Source organism: Uranotaenia lowii, chromosome 2 (assembly GCF_029784155.1).
Source record: "Uranotaenia lowii strain MFRU-FL chromosome 2, ASM2978415v1, whole genome shotgun sequence".
Lineage (NCBI taxonomy): Eukaryota > Metazoa > Arthropoda > Insecta > Diptera > Culicidae > Uranotaenia > Uranotaenia lowii.
The window spans coordinates 53651338-53674442 of record NC_073692.1 but is presented as its reverse complement, the minus strand read 5'-3'; the positions used below and the strand labels follow the sequence as shown (position 1 = coordinate 53674442).

At 31.6% G+C, this 23105-nt stretch overlaps 1 protein-coding gene across 1 annotated transcript in view; it reads right to left on the bottom strand.

Moving 5' to 3' along the window:
* The window catches only part of LOC129741395 (transcription factor SPT20 homolog), a 38308-nt gene extending 15799 nt beyond the window's left edge, over positions 1-22509 (bottom strand). The window contains exon 1 of the mRNA XM_055733118.1: positions 22066-22509. Within this exon, the coding sequence (XP_055589093.1) occupies positions 22066-22509 (444 nt within the window). The remainder of the gene's footprint in view (positions 1-22065) is intronic.
* Between the last annotated feature and the right edge of the window lie 596 nt (positions 22510-23105).

Here is a 23105-nt window from a genome sequence, read left to right as displayed (position 1 = left end):
TACTTACATCACATTTGCATCATATGGTGTGGGAAATTAGGCACCTTTCCTTCATTTTCTCAAGAATTATTGAATTCTGAACAAGAATTTCAAAGCCCAATCATTCAAAAAAGGATTACACAAGGGCAGTGGTCGGCAACCTTTTGAGTAGAAAGAGCCAAAGGAAAATTTTTTTCTAAATTTCAGAGATGAAAATAGTCGCATTATTGTTTCTGAGACAAAACTAAGTATTTCTTCTGCTGAATCAATAATTAGAAAAAAAAACAAAATTAACGAATAACGTACTTATAAAGGTTGTATAATTGAAATAAGTAAAATGAAATAAGTTTGAGTATGTGTGTCATATGTAAGGAACAATTTATAACCCTGTTGAAAGTGATAAAATCTGAAATTTCCTTAACTTTAACGAAGCAAAGAAATGTTTAAGAAATATGAGGTCACATCAGACTACATTTATGTATTCGATAAATTTGGTTTTCTAAAATAATGTTTCATACAATTTATGTCATTTAAATCACGAAGAAAAAAACTCGAAAAGTTTTTTTAACACACCAGTCAGATTATTTGAATAAACTTGGCTCAAAAAATTGTTTTGGATGCAAAATACATAAATTACTATCACGCAATTTGATTTTTTCTTTGATTTTGAAAATATAGTGAAACATTCAGGCAAAATCCGGGCAATCAGCCAACCTTAGTGAGTTTTATCTTGATGAGAATTCGATATTTGGGACTGAGGACTGTATCCAAAGTTCATGCATAAATTTCTTTTGTGAAAAACTTTTGAGAAGGTTTAACCCTCAAACCCTCTCCCTCCCCCAATCCTACGGCCATGAATGGAGTCGTTAATATTTATCTTGGTTGAAAATCAGCGTCAACCAAAAAAAATCAGCTCTTATCAAATCTAAGAATTTTGAATTTGGGTCTTTCGATTTGTTTCTACAGCGATGCAAATCGTAGAAGGCTTTCTTCTGAATCTTTAGCAATCTATAATTTTAAACTCGTGGTATAAAAAATCCGGTTTGGTCACCAAACTAAAATTTTAGCATGATTTTTATTTATATCTGTTTCTGTCAAATGAATCATATTAGCGCCGGAAAAGTTTTTCAATAACTGTCCACCACCTGCAACGTGGATATAAAGTCACGAATGCAGTAAAAATGGAAAATCGGTACAAAAAAAAATTTAAATATTAGTGCCGTGAGCTAAAGAGCCACAGCTTTACATAAAAAAGCCGCAAATTGCCGACCACTTCACTAAGGAACAGCATTTTTTTTACTGATATTTAAATACCTGCCTGGAATAGCCATCTGCGATAGCAAAACTAGGCATCATAGATTCTAAGGAAAATTTTATATGACAGAAAGCGGATATCAAATTTAGCTCTCAACTGCAAGTGGATTAGAGAATTTGATATATAATTTCACTAGACAGCAACACTAGGTATTTGCTAGATTGAATTTTTTTTTTGTTTAAAATATCAAACTAAGACCAACACTATGGTTTTATTTAGTATTAATATTTTTTTTCAAAGATTATTAGAAACCAAACATAAATACCTGTATGAGGGTGACATGAATATATAGAAAAAATATCAAGATTGAATTTTAAAAACCAACTATCTATATGCATTTTGAATACAAGCCCAAAAAACTGAACTGTGAGAAAATTCAGCTCAATTGGACTTGATTCAGGGTGCCTCAAACTTTCGTTTTTTTACTCCCAAAAATCACCCCTGGGAGCGACCAAAGGAAATTGGGAAAAAATGGAAATTTATATTTGACTGGGTTGGGTTTTTTGGAAAACAGATTGTGTCTCAGGTAGTCGAATTTTGGCTCATTTTTATTAAATAACACCGGATCTCGACGTTTCATGCATTACCTAGTCATTTGGCATCAAAGTTCAAAATTCGATTTTCTGAATTTTTTTTGGTCCCCCTTTAGGTGATTTTTAGAATCCTCACGTTGATTTTAAACCAAATTTTTTTTTCAGATAACATCATATATTGACATTTAATTGATATTTTAATTTCGATTTTTCGGATTTCTTTTGGTCCCTATTTAGGTGATTTTTGAGGGTAAAAACCGGAACTTTGAGCGCTTTGAGGCATTCTTAAATCAGGTCCGATTGAACTGGGGTTATGCACATGTCAGTTGTTTGAGACCATCTACAAAATGTATATGGTCGATTTTCGAAATGACTCCTTTGGCTCCTCCCCTTACCCCTTACCAGGGCCTTAGGAAGAAAAGCCTCATGGGATGGGGGTGTTTTGGTGACATATTTTTCTCATAACTGTTTTCCTTGAACAAGTCATAACAAGAGTTTAAAAAAAATGAGTAGTTTCTGTAAATTTATTCAGCTTTGAGTTATTTTACTATAATAGTAAGGTGTTCATTTTAAATCTTAACTCTCGAAATGAATTTCTAGAAATGCTAGATTTTTAAAGATTGAAATAATAAATAATGAATTTTTAAGGTTTCATTGTTGAAAAGAACTTCTGGTATCCTCTTAACCCTTAAATGCATGACTTTTTTTGAATAAGATTTGCTGTTTTTGGTTGAGTTGAGATTGGTTGAAGAATAGTTTTTGAAATTCTTAGTTCATTTCAATACGGGTTTGCTAATTTATACAAAACCTTGTTAGTTGGGTGCAGGAAAGTGTTTGTGATTGATTAGATTAAAAAAATTGTTAGAATTTGCATATCTGAAGAAATAACAGCGATTTCCCAAAAACTGGATTATAAAATTTCACTTCGAGCTGATCTTGCATCTGAATGTTTTTTTTTTTTTAATTCCGGATCTGAATCATGCATTTTTAATCTGAGTTCAAATTCTGAATTCCGAATCTGACTCGATTTTTTTTTTGTCTAAATTACAGATAATAATTTCTTTCAATTATTAACCATCAATCGAATTTTGTATGAAAACTCTCAACCAAAAATTTCTTTTTCTTAATTTTCGCCTTTTTATAATAGCTCTCTCTTCAGTTATTAAGTTTAAATTCAATATGAAATCTAAATCAAAATTGCGAATGATGATACTGTTTCGGATTTTTCAATTCGGGATCACAATTATGAAACTTTATTAAGTTCCTATTCTGCAAAAGAATCAAAAGTTGCAATGTTGTAACAGTTTTAATTTTTGTTCACATTCCGAAATGTTGAGTTTCGAATATGGAAAATGCATCTAGTATGTAAAACCAAGATTCGAATCAGATGTCTTTTCAATAATTATACAAAAAGGATTTCAATGACAAAAAAGCTGAATAAAGAATCCGTAATCTAAGCCAACTAGATATTTTTCTGCTTATATCGAGGCCGTGCAAATTTTGTCCCCAATATCCGCCAATCACAAAACAATTTAATAAATGAATGAACGCACTTAAAATCTTGTTTATGTAAATAAAATTGCATTAATAAGTTTTAAACCATATTAAAATATTTTAAAAAATCGTTAATTTAATGTTTGATGAAATTTGCATAAAATAATTGAACGCAAATTACGTGATTGTATTCCAAATGAATATAATAAATAATAAATGATCAAAATCGGGCAAAATCTGTGCAACCTGGCAAACTTAATCATATCTTATTCAATTTCGATATTCGAGACTCAATTTGTAAACCTGGAATAAGATTTCCAGGTTTTGGCTTTAGTTCTGAGTCCAGAATATTACAATTGAAGAATTTTTGTCGTTCATTGAAATTTTATTAGAATTTAATATTTTAAGTTTAGAGATAAACATTTTGTTTGGCCATTTGGATCCTCATGGGGGTGGGGTTTAACCTCCAACCCCCCCCCCCCGTTCCCCTTACCCCTACGATACTTGTGCGTTGTTCATGTAAAGCTGTATATAAATGGTTTAAGAAACCTGACAAATTTAACAATCATTCATGTGGGTGAAGTTGTTGCTGAAAAAATCTCAGCAAAAACAAGATTGAAAAAATCTATGTTATTTTTATTTGTCAAAAGGTGTTTTGGTTGATAATTATTTACCTATGACAAATTGTTATTTTTTTTTTTATTTGTAGATTTTATTTTCATTACAATAGCAATTTCAACAACAATCTATATATATACAAATGAATTTCTGTCTGTCTGCCTGCCCGTCTGTCTGTTCCCTATAGACTCGGAAACTACTGAACCAATTTGCGTGAAACTTGGCAGGTGGGGGTATTGGAGGCAGGGGAAGGTTCCTATTATAATTTGAGACCCCTCCCTCTCTCTTGAAGGGAGGGAGGGGCCTCCCAAACAAAATAACAATTTTTTGCATAACTCGAGATCCCATCAAGCAAATGGTATCAAATTTGGCATGGGGTGGTATTTGGGAATGAGGAATATTTCTATGAATATGAGGTGCTCCTCCATCTTCTCAGTGGGGTGATAGTAAGGGGGGAGGGGGCTTCCTTACAATCTTTCATATAACTTAAAAACTAATCATGTTATTGGATAAATTTGGCACGGGAAGGTATTTGTATACAAAAAATATTTCTATGATTATTTGAGACCCATCCCACCTCTTTCCAGTAGGGAGATATAAAGGAAGGAGAGTGCCTTTTTCAAAATTTTTTTAAATAACTCAAAAACTTATTAAACAAATGGATCCAAATTTGGCATGGGCGAGTATTTGAGAACGTGATATGTTCAAATGATTGATTGAAAGGAAAGATGGAGGATTTTTTACTGCATAAGTCAATGTAGGATACAAATGAATCATATCGGAACTGAATAAAAAAATGGTTAAACAATGTGATCAATATTGTCATCAAATTGAATACTTTTTGTTGAGTGTGTAAAAGGCCTTTTTAGAAAGTTTAAAAAGAAAAAAAAAGATAAAAAAACGAATGTTCGTGAAACAGTCAGTCGATTAACGAATTTTGGCGGTAACGGTTGCATCTAAGTAAAGTTTTTTAAATTGCTGTCCGAAAGAGGATCGAAGAATCCGACAGTCAAGAACTACAACAGCAAATAAAACCAAATTTGGCATTGAACGATATTTGGGTACGAGAAATGCTTCTATGATTATTTGGTAACCCTTACTCCTTCAAAGAGGTTGATGAAATAGGGAGGAGAGATCTCCCTTACAATTTTCAGTATAACTGGTTAGTTGATCGAGCAAATTGAACCATATTTGGCATATGAGGGTATTTGGATACGAGAATTTTTCAACGATAAATTGAAGCCCTACATTTTTTCAGTGGAGAGATATAAAGGGGGAAAAGGAGAGCTTCCATACATTTTTTTGCATAACTCGAGAATTAATCTAGCAAATGAAACCAAATTTGGCATCAAAAAGTATTTGAGTACGAAATATACTTTTTCTATGTAAAACAATTCCTTTCTTGCAGTAGGATGATAGAATTGGGAATATAGGAAAGAACGAGGAGGCTTACATTTAACTTTGTTTTCACTAAGTCCGAGAAATGGACAAAACTTAAAAAGGGAAATCATTTTGGTATGATTCTATGATTATCTAACACATCATTTGACATTTGCTTAAAAATAATGACAATAAATTGATTTTGAAAGGTGTAGCAAAGCACACCGGGTCAGCTAGTCTAATATAAACCTATTTTAAAGCATAATGATTTTATCAAAGTTTAAAAAAATGGTCATGATGACGTTTCTAGTTAAAAGCCAAACAGCCAGATTTCATCTTTATTAGAAGAGTTCTGGTGATGCATAGAATGAAGAAGAATGCTAAAGTCGAAACGAAGTTTTGCTTACCATAATAAAACTAACATTGTTACTTGAGAATTGTGACCAGAATTAATTTATTCACTCTGTTTTAACCGATTTCAACCGATTTCTTTAATTCTTGATGTTACCGAATTTTCTCGTCAATGTTGAAGAAGATCTTAATTCTTTTTGTTAGAAAATGAAGCAGTTTTTGTTGGTTTCAAAGCGAATAATGCAAATCGCAAAAATTTCAATTCGTATATTTGTAATTGGTTATTTTATAAAAGTTATCAATAATAACACTTTATCCATCAGAAAAAATGATATTCAAAAAAACATGTAAATTGAAATTCCGATGGTATTTTGGTGAGCTCACATTTATTGTCATCGTCGACGATTTTTAGATTTTTTGATAAGAGAACCAATAAAATTCACTTGTGAGCTGAAAAAGCCCGGGGAATGTTTCGATAAGTTAATTTCTTCAAATACAATTTAATTAAAAAATCCACACGCTTCCTAAATATTTAAATGTTGTTTTAAAACAAGTTTGAATGGTTCAAATGAAATGAATTTAACAAAATCTGAATTTTGATGATGAAGATATTTCAGCAGCTTTCAGTTTAACAATCTGAGATCAAAGTTACAAAATTTGAATTAAATATGTGTTTTTGAAATTCTGTTTTAGAGTTTTACTTAATGATAAACAGAGGAAAGATAATACCGACATCTTAGAATAGAATAATTACATTCCAATCAGATGAAAATCAAGAACTGAAAATGCAAAAAACAAAAACTTGCTTCTCCTATTAAAAAATATATAAAAATACTATTAATCTGAACACATCATTGAAATAATCCAAAATCAATTTTGGCAGTCTGAATTGAATATTTTTGACAAAAATTTGTTATTTAAACTGAATGTTTTAAATTTAACAAACGTTTTTTTACAAGTAAGCAATTTTGACATCTTTGAACCAGAAATTAAATAGATTATCAAATTTCAAGCTTAAACTACAATTCACAATCAAAGTTTCATATCACAAATTTCTAACCATTGGTTAAATGTCACAAATAAAATTAAGAAACTAATCAAAGATGCATAGTTTTTGAGAATTTATTATCACAGCTTTTGAAACGATTTTTCAACTTATTTTTGTCTTTTTCTGAGTATGATTAATTTAGATTTTTTTTAATCGAATTTAAGATTGAACAGAATTTTTGAGCCTTTGTTTAATTAACTGATTTTGAAAGATTTTGGCGTCCATTCGTCAGATTTTGTTTAACATCTCTATTTTCGTTGATATGGCGTGTGGAAAATTTTCAAATGGATAAGTTTGGACTAAAATCATTTTCCCTTATAACTGATGAACCATCAAAATAAAATATAAAAACCAATAAATCTTTTTACTTTCCTTTATTTTATCAAGAATTTTCGCTATTAAAGTTTCGAAAATACAACGCTTCAAAAAATTAATTTCCACAATTTTTTAAAATTAAATGATCACATCACTGCTATTCCTGATATCAGTAAGTAGCGAAGTGATTGACTTGTGCTTTACTATATATCCAAAATTTAAATTGCCTTAAAACTTTTGTTAATTTATTTCTTAATTCCAGTTATTTTTTGCAGAAATGGGATAAATAAGTGAAATCAAAACTTCTTCAACTTTTATCGCAGAAGTCAAAATTACTCGCAGTCTTCGGAGAAGTTGATTGTTGAATACATATTTTTTTGCTCCAAATCTTTGGGTTGTTTCTGAGTTTTGCTAAACAGAAACAGCCATTTATTTAATGCTTTCTTACCTCTTTTTAAAAGTGAGCTTGAAAATAAGAGCTGATAGAAAAAAAACTTATTGCAGATAAGAAATCGGTGCTTCTCAATTTAAAAAAAAATGATCTTAAACTCTTGGCACCTTGAGAACCACGAATTTTACAGTCTTTTGTAATCTGTTTGGTTCTTAGCTTTGGTAAAGATTCAAGACCAATATGAACAAATTGAGTTAAAAGAAAGTATGTGTTGAGAAAGAAGAATATTTCACTTTAATGCAAAAAATCATGCGAGAAAAAAACCGTTTTATAATCAGGAGATTTTAACCTTTTTCCCAAAAACATCTCCCTACATGAAAAAGTTTGTTATCTGAATAATTATTCAATTAATAACGCATAGATAAAAAAACAGCCAATGACTTTATCGAATTGTACCTGTTTAAAAAGTTGAGTTAGTTATTTTGTTTTTTCCCCATTTTTTTAATTTTTTTTTTGTTCAAATAATGTTCAGAAAGCTTCAAATAAAAACAAATTTTTTTTTGGAATTTTCATTTCAATTTCGTTGGTTTGTAAAATTGTACCTGCACGTTGATATTTATCTTTATGAAAATCAGAATTAAGAAATTCACTTTTTAATTTGAAATCAAGATTATATTTTTTGCAACATCAAATAAAACATTTCTTAAATATAAAAAAAATTGTATTTTGCATCGGAAATAATTGAAGAACGTAAATTAAAAATTCAAACTTTAAAAATTCATCGCAAATCATTTTGAACTTTTAAAAGTTTTTATTGTTTTTTTCAAATAAAAACTCGAAATACGGAACGTTAACGCCGCAGCTCGTCGCGTAGAGGATAGCCTTCAAGTCTTCAAAGCCAGCGGACATGAGATCGATCCCCGATCACGGCATATATAGTACACTTTCTGTGGGTTGGTTGTTTTAGCATTTGTAAGATGCTAGCCATCATATCATGGAAAGATGTACGCTTAGCGTTAAGAAAAAGGAATCTCTTCGAGGAAACATCAAGTTTCATTGAGATCCTGTAAGAGTTTGTGTTCGTTTTTTTTCACCTTAATTTGGAAGAAATTATTTTGATTTTTTTTAATCCTTATTTTGCAATAAAAGATTAATCTGCAAAACTGCCGGTGCAACATGTAGAAAAATGCGAAAAAATGAAATTGACACATTATGAGAAACAGTGCATCGAAAATTTTCTTTAGTAGGACGAATGAAAACTCAAATATTAATTGAAAATTTTCGAACAAAAACGTGGAAAAGTTATTCTATAGATAGAGTGAAAAATTCATCAGAAAATAATAAGGACGAATAAGTTTTCGAATATAAAATTTTAATCGGTTTCCCTCAAAAATACCAAGTATATTTTCAGCTCTACTTATGATCTCAATAACGGATAATTGTTGTAAACTTTTAATAGTCCATAAAGAATAATGTCTAATTGCACGTTATTTTTTCTGTTACGTGCTTTATGGACTCATATGGATGACTCTTTATGCATTCCTAAATATTAAAGCCAAACACCGATTCATCGCTTTTTGGCAATTATGAAAAAAAGACTAATGTTGCTAAAATGCGATATGCTGCAAAGAGATGAGTTTCAAATAAGACAGTTAAATGAAATTATTCATATAAATCTCGTTTTGAACTAGTAATAACTTAAAATTCGAACAAAATATTTCTATATATGGAAAAAACATGTTATATTTAAGAAAACAGAATGTACAGATTCTATAAACTCTTTCTATTTTTTAAGCATGTTACCGAACGACCTTTTTTATTATTTTGCACGCTGAAGTTTTGTTTGAGTAAACGAGTAGCAATCTAATGCAAATGAAAAAAATAAATGAGGCACACAGCAGTCCTTAAACACACTCAACATAGCTCGTTGACCTCATTTTCATTGGATGTTCCAAAATTGGAAACAAACTCCCCTCACCAGCATTATAGGAATGCAAAACATTTAGCCCATATTTTTACCCTCAAATCGGCAAATAGGTACATAAATAATCCTCACATGTGCGAAACAAGACAAAAAAGTGGAAAAGTTGGTTGGTTTATTTTGGTTCTTCTCTCTTTTTTGGTACGAAACATGTAAATTTAAAGCTCGAAAAGAGGGTGAGAGACTTTTCGAGATGCTAAAAAATAACCCGAAACATGCTAAAAGAAGGAGGGATGAAATAGCACGTCAGTAAATTATTTGCCACTTTCGGAACGTTTTGTGGCACTTAATAAATTTGCCATATTAGTGCGATCGGAATGAGTCGATAACGATAAGCGTTTTTTGAATGCAGAAAACAGTCAACATCTTTGTAATGTCCTTTGGATCGTTAAATTCGTTTTAATTTTTGATACAATGACTAAAGATGTTTTTGTGAAATTAGTCTCCGTCATCTTTCTTTTGGGATAACTCACCAATCCATCATTATTGGTTTCTGATCTGATTTTAATCAAACCCATTTGTCATCTTAAGATTTATTTCACAGAAGTTTTAAAAAAATAAGAACAGCTCGGGACAAATAACATGAATTGGACCACCCAAGAAGTACCAAATTGGACACCTACCGAGGGTCATTGAGCACGCATTAGTTGTCATGAAATCAATCTCAAACGCCCAAATTGATCCCTGTCAGTCGAACGAATGACCGAAATGTGATACACCTTCTAGATATGTTTTTTTTTTTTCAGTTGTTGAAAACTCTAAAATATAAACATGTTCTCTTTGTTCGCTATCTGACTGACAGCATTAACAAACATCGGTTCCAATTTAAAGATTGGAAAAATGATAGGGCCACTGGTTTTCTTTTTTTTTTCTGAGCTTAATAAGCCAACCGTAGAAAGGAGAGGTAAACCTATATCTGGGCATGGGCCATATCGGAGGGAAGCAAACAGATCGGTAAACGAAAGGATCAATCAAATCAAACAGTTGTAAAACCATCCTAATCAATCGAAAAATGGAACAGCAAACCACACGTGGTTACCACTAATGACCATCTCCTGGTCCCTAAGGAAGATTAATTCGGTCCGATATCAATCCCACACACCGGTCGCTCATCTCATTTGTCAGGATTCTATCAATAGACGGATTCACCCCCTTGATAAAGTGGAAGGAAAAAAAATCAAAAAATAAAACAGGACAAATAGACAACCACCCGCAACAAATCGCAGGCCCATTGGAACTTCGGCGTCATCGTTCGTTCTGACAAGTGATATTACATCATTAAAACCTGTCGAATCAATCATCATTCCCGAGAAGAGCCACGACTTTTCTTCTTTTTTTCCAGGAAAATGATCTCCAAGGTGACGATTATCTTTCAACATCATTACTTTATTCCTCTCAAATATCTGAACTAGGATGGTAAGGTCATTATTTTATTTCGATTCTATTATGTGGTTAATATGTCGTCCAGAAATAACACATGCTGCGTAAGATATGTCATCAAATTTGAGGCGTTTCCAACTTTAACATGTTCCTATCTATCGATCGATAGGAATCTAGCTATCCGTCATGTATTAGTGTTCTTATTTATTCAAATCGAATTTGATATTTTTAAATTTATGTTGATTTCATATTTCTATTATTTATCTAAAAATTAAAAAAAAATGTAGGTACGTTATTTCTCAATGGTATTTTCGTAAAAGGAAAGATATTCACATGAGTTGTTCAATTAGGTGCTTGTGAAACGGATAAAGACATACTCTATTAGGGATTTTACCTTAAAATTAAAAAAAAATTAAAATAGCACTGAGCATTTGAAGAAAAGACAAATTATCCGAAGATCAAATAATCATCATGGACCATTAGACCGCTGCAAGCTTTGTATGAAAATTTCAAATTCTTAAATTTTTACACCTTCCATAACATTTTTTAAAAAATTTGGAAGCGATCCATTCAGTCCTGAATAAGCGCAACGAGATTTATTTTTGTATGGAAATTTATATGGGAAAACAAAATTTTTCATTCAAAAATCGCTAAAGATGTACTGAAAAATTCAAAATAATTAACTTTGAATGAATAATATTCCTTGATTCTTGCAGTGAAATCAACGTGAACAAAACATTAACCTAACTGGTACCCCAGAAAAGTTATTTGATTGTATAGAATTTTTTTTTAATCATTTCTATTTTATTTTTGTGTTTTTGTCAGCTTATTTGAAAGCTGTGTAACCGTAGAATGGAAATTAAAGGTCTCAAAAAACTGCTTTACATTACCAGAGGAATAATTGATTTATTTGACCATTTCATGCAATTATTAACAGCTCTAGTAAGCAGTAAGCAAAGTCTGCCATTTTTAAATACTTTTGAATGGATTCAGATTTTTTATTTTGAAATGGAAGCAGTTCATTCTTAGCTGTTTGTCATGTTATAAAAACATAAAGCTTAAAAATAGTAAAAACCAAAAATGAAATACCTACTTCATTTCAAGATTATATGAATTTTCTGGATGATTTATTGTTCAAAAATTTCTTCTTCAATACCAATTTCCATACAAAATTGAAACGCGTTGCGCTAACTCAGAAATCAACCAAATCATCTCAAATTTTATACTGATGCTTGGTGACCTATAAGGCATCGAAAAAACATATGGGAGCAAAAGATCATTTTTTGCAGCAGTTTTATGGACCATCTTTAAACTACAAACAAAACTGATATAACTCAAACCAATTCAGCTATGTTATGTATATATTTTTTTTTAATTTAAAATTAATCTGATTCTAAAAAAAACAGAATGTCTTCGGCTCAAAGTGATCCGAAAATTACTTAAATGTTTTAAAAAAATTCTCAGCATGGAATTTTGATTACTTTAAAACCAACTTTTGTCTGTTTTGCATTTGATCCCACCACTGATAAGGAAATCGAAGTGAAATTAACAAACACAAACACATACAGGATCTCAATGAAACATAATGTTTCCTCGAAGAGATTCCTTTTTCTTAACTTTGAGCGTACATTTTTCGAGGATATTATGGCTAGCATTTCACAAATGCTAAAACCACCAACCCACAGAAAGTGTACTTTGTATGCCGTGACTGAGATTCGATCTCATGCCCACTGCCTTAGAAAACTTGAAAGATATTCTCTACGCCACGGGCTGCGGCTAGGAAACCAATTGAAAACACTGAAGGACTGTGTTTTTAAAGTTGGAATTCTGATGTTTAAATTTCAATTGATCATGCGAAATGAAACTTTCGAGATAAACGTAAATTACTTGATTTTTTATTTCAATTTTACCTTTCAAATTTAAGGTTTTAGGTTTGAGGTTTGAGGTTAGAAGCTCGTCAACATTGACATGGGAAACAACTTCTTTCTTCAATAGTGCTGAAATATTTAAACATAAGAATAGACGGATATCATTACCTACAGTATTATTGAAGACATGAAAAAAAGCCGAAGGTTTCAAAACATCAGATTTGAGTTTTGATTGACCGTAGACTGTAGAGAGAACTTATTAATGTTATTGGAAAAAAATATTCTGAAACTTAATAAATTTTTATGTAAAAGTATATGATTTTTTTGACTGATAAACGTAGTCTATATATGGGACATTTCGGTTTCTCAGTCATGTATTTTGAACAAAAACTAGAAACAGCTCATTTTCTCAGTGTCCTACGTTTCGGCCATGATCTTGGCCATCATCAGGGATATAGAGAGTGTAATGTTTGTCAAATGGTTGGATCTTGGCTATTGTATTGTTGTTGTTTTTTTCCTTATTTTCCTTCCGATCAGTGTGAATTGAATAATTAATCACTTTTGAGAAATGTTACGGTTGTTTGTCTGTCTTCTAGCTATCACTTCTTGATGGATGGTTACAATACAATAGCCAGGATCCCACCATTTGACAAACAGTACACTCTCTATATCCCTGATATCCTTAATACAATTATAAACAATAAGGCCGGAACAAATATCAATTTATTTTTTGTCATCCCCCCCCCCCCTTTCGAAATTTCTTAAAAATCCGAAGGGGGAAATAACTAAAGTTTGAAGTATTTTATGGACATTTTGTAAAATTTATCAAATATCCAAAGGATTACAAAAGCAAAACACAAATTGTGGATAATGGAAGTTTTATCACTTTTAGTATTCCTAATTTTATTAAATTTTTCGATAAAAAATTACTTGATTTATTGGTTTTGTGAAATAAAATATTATGCAATTTTGTTGCATACAAGCTTTCGTGCAATTCATTTCAATTTATTTTTTTTATTATTTTTTATTATCTCCACCCCCCCCCCCCCCCCTCCCCCCCCCCTCCTCGATGTTCCAACTCAGAGTGACAAAAGAAAGATTTGATTTTTTTTTCCAGCCTAAAAGTGCAAAAACTCATTAAAAAATTATAAATCTAAACAACTATTGTTTTCGGCATTTTGTTCATGAAAATTTTTGACTTGTAAAAAAAGTTTTGCTCAGCGTTCGTCAACCTTTAAAAATCAGGAATTTTAATTTTACACAACAGATAAAATAATTTCATTCTGATGACTACAATTCATAGCCATCTGTTTAATTCAAAACTCTGCAAATATGTGCAGATTGCGTAGTTTTATTGAATAGTTGTTTCAAGCATAAAAAAACTTGGTAGTTTTCATAACTTCTTAAGGTCTTAAAACTTAATGTCAATAGTGACATCGAAAGTTTTCGCTTAAAAAATTTTTAATAGTTAGAAATTCTGATAAATGCTTTAAAAAATATTCAATCAAAGATTACAATAAACCTACATATTGTTTTAATGAAAGTTAAAAACTTTCATGTCCAGTTGATGCTAGTTAAACAAATTTTCAGAAGAGTAAGAACACTATATAATAAACACCATCTCCGGGATTCCACGCATTTGTGACCAATATTTAAATAATAACGAAAGTTTATTCGGATAAAATTGCGATAGTGTAGCTTAAGATTGTTTCTCAACTTCGAATCGGTATTTTTTCTTCGAAATATGTTTTGAAATCATTATTTAACCCTTTTTTTATACAAAATTGCTTTTGTCCCAATTATTGAACAAAATGATTCTAATAATGAACCGGCAATGTTCTTATAATTAAGCACGTAAACATTAAAAAAAAATGTAGGTATATATTTAGGGGTAGTTCGCTTGATAGTAAGCTTTGCAGGGGCGTTTTTGTTGAGCTGGCAACCAAGAAATAGTATAACTAATTATATTTCCAAACACCAAATGATGTTCGTTCAATAACTAATATATGCATTTCTTTACAAAACGAGTACTGCAAGATTGAGCATTCAAGAATTAAAACATTGGCGTTTTCTCTAATCCATTGATTGACCACTTTAATTTGATGAATATTAAGATAAAGGCTGCCTCTTCCAGAAATCATCAAAATAGACTTTATTGAAAAAACTCATATTCTTATTTTAGACGTTCATTTGTCATTAATCCAATATTTCTCCCAATCGAAAAAGACTGTTTTCTGTATCCAGTCTAAAAATCAAGCCAAAATTTGAACACATCTTCTAGTTTCGGAGATTGTAGCTTTTAGAGTCCAAATTTCTTAATAAAAAAGCGAACAGAGGTAGAAAATGTTCATCAGTGTCACAACGATTTTAATTTTTCTACTGTATATTATTGTTTTAATTGGATAGTCTTTTACTTGTGTGCAATATCTGGTACCTGTTCAATAACTAGTGCTTCCACCAAATTACATTTCTGAAATAGCACCGAAAAGTAACAGGTTTTTGAGAGATAGGTGCCAAAAATTACAACTAATCTATTTTTTTTATCAACTATCGAAAACTTGTTCTAGAAAATATGGATACCAATTTTTATTATTTTCATTTTCAATATTTTCCGCTATTCAGAAAAATAAGCAATTCTTCATCTTTTACAGTCTCTGACAGCTTATTCCAGAATACTTTGAAAATTTGAATAATACGTGAAAAAATGAGAACATCAACATAGATTGAAAAAAAAATCGTTTTATTTACTTAGCTAAAGCAGGTTTAATTTTTTCAGGGGATCTCAATTTATTGTCCGAAGTTAATCAAAATCAATGGATAAAATGCTTGGATTTTTTTCAGTTTTATTGCTTCTTGTGCAAAAATGCATGAATGTTGTGAAAAAAGATCGATGAACTCAGCCTTGTTAGTCAAAATAGTCCTTTTAAAACCTTTTTTGACTTTTAAATTCATTGAAATAATTGAATAATGCACCATTAGTAGATAATACTAAGTACCGTCAACTGAGACATCAAGCAACACTTTTCAACTTCTACGGCTTTTAAAAACTTTATGACCACGTTAGTACATCAAAAGTTTTAAGGTTGGTGGGGCATCAAATTGACGTAGTCAGCAAAATTATTGGTTTCACAAGATTTTTTTTTAAATTAGCAAAAACCTGAATTTTTCACCCTACTGAAAAAGAGGTAAGCTGCAATAAACTTTGTTTCTATGAAAAATCAGTTTTGGTTTTGTTCGAATTATTTTTTTTTCCTTCAAAAATGTTTTTTTAAAAAAAAGTATAACGATGTTGCATACATTCAGGAGTAAAAAATTCTACAAAAAAAAATTTCTAGCTAAAATCATAAAAATTAATATTTCAATTCACAATTTAAATTTAACATAAATTTTGAAATTAATAAGCATGAACAATGTATCTCGACTTTAAAAACAACGAAAAAAAATTTTTTTTTATCACGACTTCCTTCTGAAAAAGTTTTATTCAAAGAAATATCATCGTCATCCTGTTTATAAAATTGAAGAGAATATTCAAAAGTTCACACCCAAATGAGGATCAACGGATCATGGGAAATGTGTATTTGAATTTTGTTAAGGAACATTCAGTTTTGCTTTCTGGTTTATATCAAGCATTTTAGGTGTCTATTTTAATTGAACTGATTGAAAAATTCTGAAATGAAAATTTAAAAATACCTATGGGAGAAGCGGGCTATATGCACCTATTAAGCAGAATACTGATTCGATCAAATATTGCATCGAATATTTGTACAAAAACTATATACACATGAGCACATATCTGTTTTCTTTACATTGGAGTAATTTTTATTTTGAAAATCCCTTCAGTTTTTGAGAATTGATTTAACTATAATTGTTTTCAAAATTGCCGAACTCTTGGTCAAAATTGCTGTTTTTTTTGGTAATATTTCAGTATAATTTCATTGGAAATGCAAGAAACTGATAACATTCAAACGACAATGTTGAAGTTTTATATAGTCTATTTCTTTTATAATTTTATAGGATAAATCAAAAGTTAAGGTTGCCATGTTATGGCAGTTTATCAATCAGAAAAACTTTATCAAATCTGTTTTCAGATCTTCAATTCTCTCTTAACATGTTGGATCAAAGTTATGTTGATAAAAGTCATATGTTTATTCTATTTTACCTGTTATTTTAGGATAGAGGCATTTTAATAACATGATGGGGGCATACAACAACACTCTCTTATTCTACTTTCTAATCATTATGAAACCATCATAAAAGCTTTAATTTGTTTGACTTCATAAGTTCATTCAAATAAGAAACAAAAATCACATGAATTTTTGTTTTGAGTTTCTTTACGTATAATTTTCAAAAGTCAAAATATTACATCAAAAGATATCAAAACCTTGTATGAATTTCAATTTTTTTTGAGTTGGTAAATTCATAAAACCTTTCTTGCCCTACATTCAAAACGTATTACCCTCAAGAAGCATTGATTGGATATTTTGTCTTGTCAGCTATTTCGTCAAACAGTCGTAAGCACATTTAACCCAATAGGATATTAAAGATCACTTTTCACAGAAGAAATAGAACAACTGCAAATATTTTTTTTCTGGTTTTTTTCAAATTTTTCCATTTTAAAACTTCATTTTAAGTCTGTAATTTTTTTTTTTTTTTTTTTTTAATTTTATTTGAGACTTTTTAAACACTTAGTGTTCATTCGAGTCTTAACTTATAAAATACTTAAAATTAATTACATAAAGCCTTAAAACTAACACAATATTCCGATTTTTATAATTTTTTTATAAGACCACTTGATTTTATAAATTTTATTAGTTTTTGTTCTGCTTCTGGGGTGTATGCCAAAATATCGCCTATCGTTGTTCCAATTTCGCATTCTTGCCTTTGACTTTCGTATTTTTTGCAGTCCAATAGAAGGTGTTTAACGGTTCTTCTTACTCCACAAACTTCGCAGTTCATGTCGCTTTTATCAATCAAGGATCTGTGAGTTTCCCATGAATGTCCTATTTTTAAACGACGAATCGCAACTTCTTCTCGTCTTGACGTGGTATTGTATTCCCAATGGCGTGTTGTGCATCTTATCTCCCTAAGTTTATTGTCTGCTGTATTTGTCCACTCATTATCCCATAGAATGCCAACTTTTCTTTTAATTTCATTAATTATGTCTTGTTGAGGAGTAGGAATTAAGGAAGGTTCTAGAGTCAATCCGTTTCTAGCCGCAAGATCAGCCTGTTCATTACCAAAAATGCCCCTATGACTAGGGACCCAAAACAAGTCTATATGCATATTTTCTCGGACAACTTTTGTTATATTTTGGACCCAGGGGTGTCGACTGTCACATGATTCAACAGCTAGCAAAACGCTAGCGGAATCAGTGAATACGACGTGTGGTAAATTGGCATTTTCAATTTTTTTTAATACTGTCATTAAACCGAAAGCCTCTGCGGAGAAAATACTAATGAAGTTAGGAAGTCGAAGGGATTGGGAAATGCAATTTTGGGGATGGAAAAGTCCTGCAGAAACAGCGTTACTTGTTTTTGAGCCATCAGTGAAGTACTTTAAATGATTTTGAAAATTTAGATCTACAATTTTTTGAAAATTTTTCTGGATGACAATATTTGGTAAATTTTTATCACGGTAAGCTAACATATCCCAATTGATTCTAGCAGGTGTTGAACTCCATTTGTATGAGTATTTTTGTGAGTTTTCCGAAGGTGGTAAAACCCAGTTTAATTGAAATTCTAATTCTTGTTTCTTTGTTATAAAAATAGAGTAGTTCATAACTCTTCTGACATTTTCATTTTCAACATTTTGAAACCTAATGAAAAATTTTGCAGTGTTGTACAACATGGCGTATTCAAAAGGTGGAAGACCTGATTCAGCCATAATACTTTTGATTGGGCTAGAGCAAAAGGCTCCTATAGCTAGTCTAACAACTTTATTGTAGATTACTTCGAGCTTTTTTAAAAGACTTTTGTTACAGAAAATTAATACAGGAATTGCAAAGAAAAGTCTACTAAAAACAATACTTTTCCCTATGTTAAGAATTACATTAGATTGACCTCCAGTTTTTATATTAGATATTGCTTTCAGTATATTACATCTTTTATAACATGTCATTACAGTTTGTTTTATAAATGGTAAAAAGCTCAAATTAGGTACTAAAACTACTCCGAGCCATTTAACTTCTTCTACATTGTTTAGTTGGGATCCGTTCAATTCTAAGATATTTGGAATGACAGTAGTTTTTTTCTTTGTGAAACGCATAACAACAGTTTTTTCTGGAGAAATCCTAAAACCTGTGCGATTAGACCAGTTTCCTATTTTTGTAAGAGCTTTTTGCAGTTTATTCCGCAATAAATTTCCATTTTTTCCGGATACATACAAAACGATATCGTCTGCAAAAACTAGAATCTTAACATCACGTGGAATGTACCTAAATACAGAATTGATTGCTATCAAAAACAGATGAACACTTAAAACCGACCCTTGAGGAACACCATTTTCTAATAATTTGGTATCCGACGTGCAATTACCAACTATAACTTTAAAAGTACGCTCTTGAAGGAAATTTTTAACGAATCGAAACATATTTCCACCAATTCTCCAATCTTTTAATTGCTTGAGTATCAAAAAACGCCAAGTTACATCGTAGGCCTTCGAAATATCTAGGAAAACAGCATCGGTAATATGTCTTATCCTAAACGACTCTTTTATATCACCTATCATTGTTATTACATGTTCGTCCATTGATCTACCCTTCTGAAAAGCTAATTGTCGTGGATCTATCAAATTTCTTTTGTGTAACTCTGATGCAAGTCGGGAAGAAACCATCCTTTCCATTACTTTGGAAGGACAGGCAATCAAAGAAATGGGACGTATATTTTTAGGGTCAGTATGAATCTTATTTGGTTTCGGGATAGGTACAACGAGTGACTCTCTCCATATTTGAGGGAACATATTTTCTGTCCAAAGACGGTTGTATTCTTTAAGGAGTGTGTGTTTTGCATGAAAAGGAAGATGTTGCAACATGGAGTAATTTATGTTGTCAGGCCCACAACTTTTACCTTTGCCCTTGTCAAGAGCTATCATTAATTCTTCGATAGAGAAAGGATTGTTATATAATTCATTTTCAGAAAAATTGCAAGAAATTGGTTGTTCTTTAATATTTTTATAAACTAAAAATTCGGAATCGTAAGAAGAACTGCTAGAATTCTCAGCAAAACATTCAGCAAGTGTATTGGCTATTTTCAAAGGATCATCAGTAAGTCCTTCAGTGGTTTCTATGATCGTTATTTTGGATGTTTTATTGATTCCCCGAAGCGCTCGAATACGCCCCCACATTTCGCAAGGCGGTGTGTCAGAATTGAAAGTTGAAGTATAAGTTTCCCATGATTCTTTTTTTGCGTTCCACACTATTTTACGTGACTCGGATCTAGCTTTTTTAAATTCTTCGAGAAAACTAGCATATTCAGGATGATCTTTTCCAATATTCCTAAGAGCCCGAAGAGCTTTTCTTCTTCGCTTAATAGCGGAGTAAACTGTTTCTGACCACCAAGGAACTCTTTTCTTAGGAGGGATTTCTGAAGTTCGAGGAATAGATTGGTGGGCTGCATCAAAAATAATACTACTTATTTCTTCTATTGTCGCTGAGCCCCCTGCTGGAAGATTTTCGTCAATTACTCTTTCGAAAGTATTCCAATCTGCTGCTTTTGTAACCCAATTAGAACGTCTATTTATACTGTTTATATTTTCGTTATCAATGGAGATCATTATAGAAAAATGATCACTTTCATATAGATCGTCTAAAACTTTCCATGAAAAATCAATTATTTTTTCTCCTTTGCCTATTGACAAGTCTATACTAGAAATATTTCCTGAGTTTATACAGAAGTGAGTTCCAGAGCCATTATTTAATAAAATCAGATCGTTTTCGTCAATTATTTCTGAAATAATATTTCCAGATCTGTTTGCTTCAGAGCTTCCCCAATCAGGATGACAAGCATTGAAATCTCCTAATATTAAAAAAGGTGGTGATAAAGATTTAACTAGATTCGAAATTTCAGATTTGTTCCAATGTCCATTTCGGAGGTAGAGGGATACTATACTTAATTTAAAAGGATATAAAATTTGGATTGCAACAGCTTGTAGTTGTGTATCTAAAGGTAGTTGAGCATGTGGGATATTTTCTAATATTGCAATAGAGACTCCACCCCAAGTTGAGTTGTAGTCCACACCTTTTTTGTCATAAACAAAAAAGTTTTTTAAATGAAAGGATTTTTTATGATGAGTTTCTTGTAACGCTATGATATTTGGGTTATAATCAGAAATAAGATGCTTTAATTCATTTCGATGAGAGTTGAAACCATTCAAATTCCATTGTAAAATGTTGAAAATGAAAGTTATGAAAAAAGAAAAGTTAAATAAAATAAACATTTTAAATATTATCTATAAACATATCATCAACGTCATCATCGAACATATCGGCATCACTGCGAGAATCAATTGTTGGACTAGATTTCCGGATATGTTTGCTAGGTGGTTCCTTACTATTAGGTGAAAGAGGGTTCTTCACAGGAGATCGTGAATTTGTTGATCGATTTATGTTCGGAGAGTATTGATCGTTTCTTCTAGTTTTAGGGTTTTGTTTAGTTTCGGATATCACAATATTCGTATTCGATTTGGGTTGAGTATTTTCGGAGCTTTTTAGTGGGGTGAGAGGGACAAGATTTTCCGAGAGAGCAATTGGAGATTTGTTGGTAGTAATTGATGAGTCAGTTGAACTTGCGGCTGGAATAGATTGGGATTTATGTTGAGTGTTTTCAGAGCTTTTTGGTTGAGTGAGAGGGACAATAACTTTCGAGAGAGCAATTGGTGACTTGTTAATTATTATTGGTGAATCAATTGAACTAGCGAGAGGAAGAGATTGAGATTGACAAGAGCATTTGCAACCACATTGGCGGAGAGGAAGTGGGACAACTTGGGAAACGTTTAATCGATTAGAGATATTTCTTGAAGCATCTAAATATGATTTATGTTCATTTCGTTCAGCATAAATGCGGCGAGCTGAGGGGTAGGGAATGTCGTTATCGATTTTAATTTTTACGATGGCTGCTTCAGATTTGAAAACAGGGCAAGAGGAAGATGTAACGGGATGGGGACCAGAGCAATTAATACATTCAGGAGGAAGTGCACATTCATCGCCATGAAAATCTTTTCCACAGTTCTTACATTTTTTACTTTTTTCACATTTGTGTGCGACATGGCCATACTCAAGGCATTTTGAGCAGCGAATAGGACGGGGATAATATGTTCGTGTTGGTTTTTTTGTAAATCCGAATTTTATAAAAGCCGGAGCCGTTTGCTGCCTAATAGTCAGCACAATGCTATCGGTGTTGACTAGCTTTTCACCCACCTTCTTTTTTATACGGTCTACCTGTACCACGTGTTGATCTCGTAACTCCTCCAAAATGATTTTATCATCAACGCTCTTCACCTCCGGGGCAAAAATCACCACCTTGCAGAAATTCAGCGACGGATGCTCGAAGGTTTTGATCCGGGTACCATCAGCCAGTTGAGACAGTTGAAGTAGTTTCTCACGTTTTGATCTGCCTCTTATTTTTAGAACAATACGTGCGCCATTTTGTTCTGTACGTGAATCCTCCACATCTCCAATTGAATTGATGATGGATCGATGAATTAGGAATGGTGATACATCGGCCAAGGAAAAATTTTTCTTATCACTTTCCGCTTTTTCTTTATCGAATTCCACAACAATGTAGCAAACTTCGCCACGATTTGCGATTAAAGATCCCAGAGCTGGGAGATCGTCTCCTCTACGAAACCCCTCTGTCGCCATAGCGACGAGGCTGGTTTTTAACGTTCAAACACACTCTACTTTTTTTCTAGGTTATTTCGTCAACCTTGAAAACTCTTCACGAGCGAGAAAATAAAGAATAAAAGACTTTCTCAAAACAACTAATAGATCAAAGGAAACGTCCGATCACGATGCTGGTTGAGATAAGACTGATTTTTTTTTTTTTTTTTTTTTTCATCACTTTAAAATGTTCCTTACATGGGAAAATTATGAAAAAAAATTTTGTTCCAATGTATCAATCGTTCGAGCGTAAAATGAACTTCATACTGCCATATTTTCAAAGCAATGGAAAACTCTCAACTTTTATCAGAAAAAGTTTTCTAAAATGTTGATTATGGGTACAATTGGTCCCCTAGAGTTGGGTACAATTGATTCCCCTTCCAAACGGCATATTCTTCTTCTGAATTGATCGTTATGATTGCTGATTACAAAATTACTAATATTTATCCAAAAAATGATATTTATCAGACATTTGTCTGAAGAAAAGAGCAAATGATTAATTTTCTACTAATTATAAAAAATAGCGCCTTCAAGTATGCAATGTTAGTAGCGTTGAGACAAAGTTATAGAATTTTCTT